This window comes from Austrofundulus limnaeus, unplaced genomic scaffold (assembly GCF_001266775.1).
Source record: "Austrofundulus limnaeus strain Quisiro unplaced genomic scaffold, Austrofundulus_limnaeus-1.0 Scaffold185, whole genome shotgun sequence".
Classification (NCBI taxonomy): Eukaryota; Metazoa; Chordata; class Actinopteri; order Cyprinodontiformes; family Rivulidae; genus Austrofundulus; species Austrofundulus limnaeus.
In genome coordinates this window covers 104,730-106,245 of record NW_013952587.1, presented here as the reverse complement: position 1 = coordinate 106,245, position 1,516 = coordinate 104,730, and the positions used below count along the sequence as shown (strand labels likewise).

At 36.1% G+C, this 1,516-nt stretch overlaps 1 protein-coding gene across 2 annotated transcripts in view; it reads left to right on the top strand.

Moving 5' to 3' along the window:
* The window catches only part of dnd1 (DND microRNA-mediated repression inhibitor 1), a 37,212-nt gene that overhangs the window by 22,102 nt on the left and 13,594 nt on the right, over window positions 1–1,516 (top strand). For both annotated transcript variants that reach the window (XM_014018187.1, XM_014018188.1), the window contains exon 5: window positions 283–415. In XM_014018187.1, the coding sequence (XP_013873641.1) occupies window positions 283–415 (133 nt within the window). The remainder of the gene's footprint in view (window positions 1–282; window positions 416–1,516) is intronic.

Below are 1,516 nucleotides of genomic sequence, written 5' to 3'. Positions count from 1 at the left end.
ACGACAGGTCTGGACGACTCATAAATTTTGTTCGTATCTGAAGAAAATCTTAGAATACGAAAACATTGGTGAATTCCTACAAAATCTCCTAAATCACTCGTACGCACAACTTAAGAACAAATCTGTGCGTATGAACGGTTCTTGCATGAGGCCCATTGTCCCCTGCTTGTACATTCTTGTTGTACTTTCAGTATAAAACCATTAGGTGGTACTGGGAATGTAGAAATGGTGTCTGTAATGTTGATGTATGTGCACATGTCTGAGACAAAGCTTTGCTCACAGGTGCTGCGGAACATGACCGGAGGAGTGGAGAGAGTTTCTTTAAAAACAGGACCTGGTGTGGTTGGGGTGTCAGCCATCGTGGAATACTCGTCCCACCATGCTGCATCGATGGCAAAGAAGGTTCTGTTGGAAGGTAGGAGAGCTCTGGGTTCAGCGGTCTACAACTTGTGTTTTTGCAGATACTGAAGTTTTGGTGTAGTGGTAGATGAGACATACTCGGGTGTACTGTGTGCAGTCCGTGAGCTGCGCGGACTCCGCACATATTGTCTGCGGATGTTTGAGACTTCATACTCGAGCATACTGACCTCCTGACAAATTTCATAATTTTTCATAATTTCTGTCATGATGTCAAGGACAAAGAGGAAGCAATAGTTTGCATTTAAGCTTAAAAACATCAAATGAAAATAACTTACCCAGGGTCTGGGCTATTTCCCGTCACGAATTTGTTGCTCACTGAAAGTCCTTATATTGATTTACCATATATTATCTGTTTTCAAATCTCCTCCGTGAGACGCTCTTTCTCCATTTCATCCAAAAATGGTACAGATTCTCAATCTGCTTGGTGACGGAGTAAACACAGTTGAACCTGCATTGATGTTGTGTTTTTGAAACTTTGGATTTCAAAATCAAGTCCATGTGTATTGTATGTATTCATATGTTGTGCACTGTAGGGCTGAACGATTTTGGAAAATAATCTAATTGCAATTTTTTATCTATAAATTGCCATTTTTAACCTCTTCTAAAGTATTTTTAAACAAAAAAGCAATAAATCAATCTGGTTTAAACAAAGTAAGATTTATTTAAAGCACAGATTACAATAAAGCAAACAAATCTGTGGCTTTACCTTTTCACCATTTCTATTTTTTCTTGTTTCATTAAACATGAAATTAAGCATGTTAAGTGAACTTCCTAAACACTGTCTGAACAGGACAGTCTATAAATAAATATAAAAAATATATAAATATAAAAAAATAAAGCCTACTGCTTTCCAGCTAATAACATCACGAAAAATTAAAGGGCAAAAAACAAAGAGAGAATAAACATCTGCTTTAACCAACTCGTTATTTTCTAGGAAAATCAAACGGAAGCTGCTAGATTACATCATCACCTACTATGTTTGTCAATAATTGTGATCTGAGCTACAGGAGAGATGTTAAAGAGAAAACAAGTGAAGAAAAAACACTAAATATGTTTAAAAATGCAATTAAACTTAATGAAATAAAAATATTTTTAT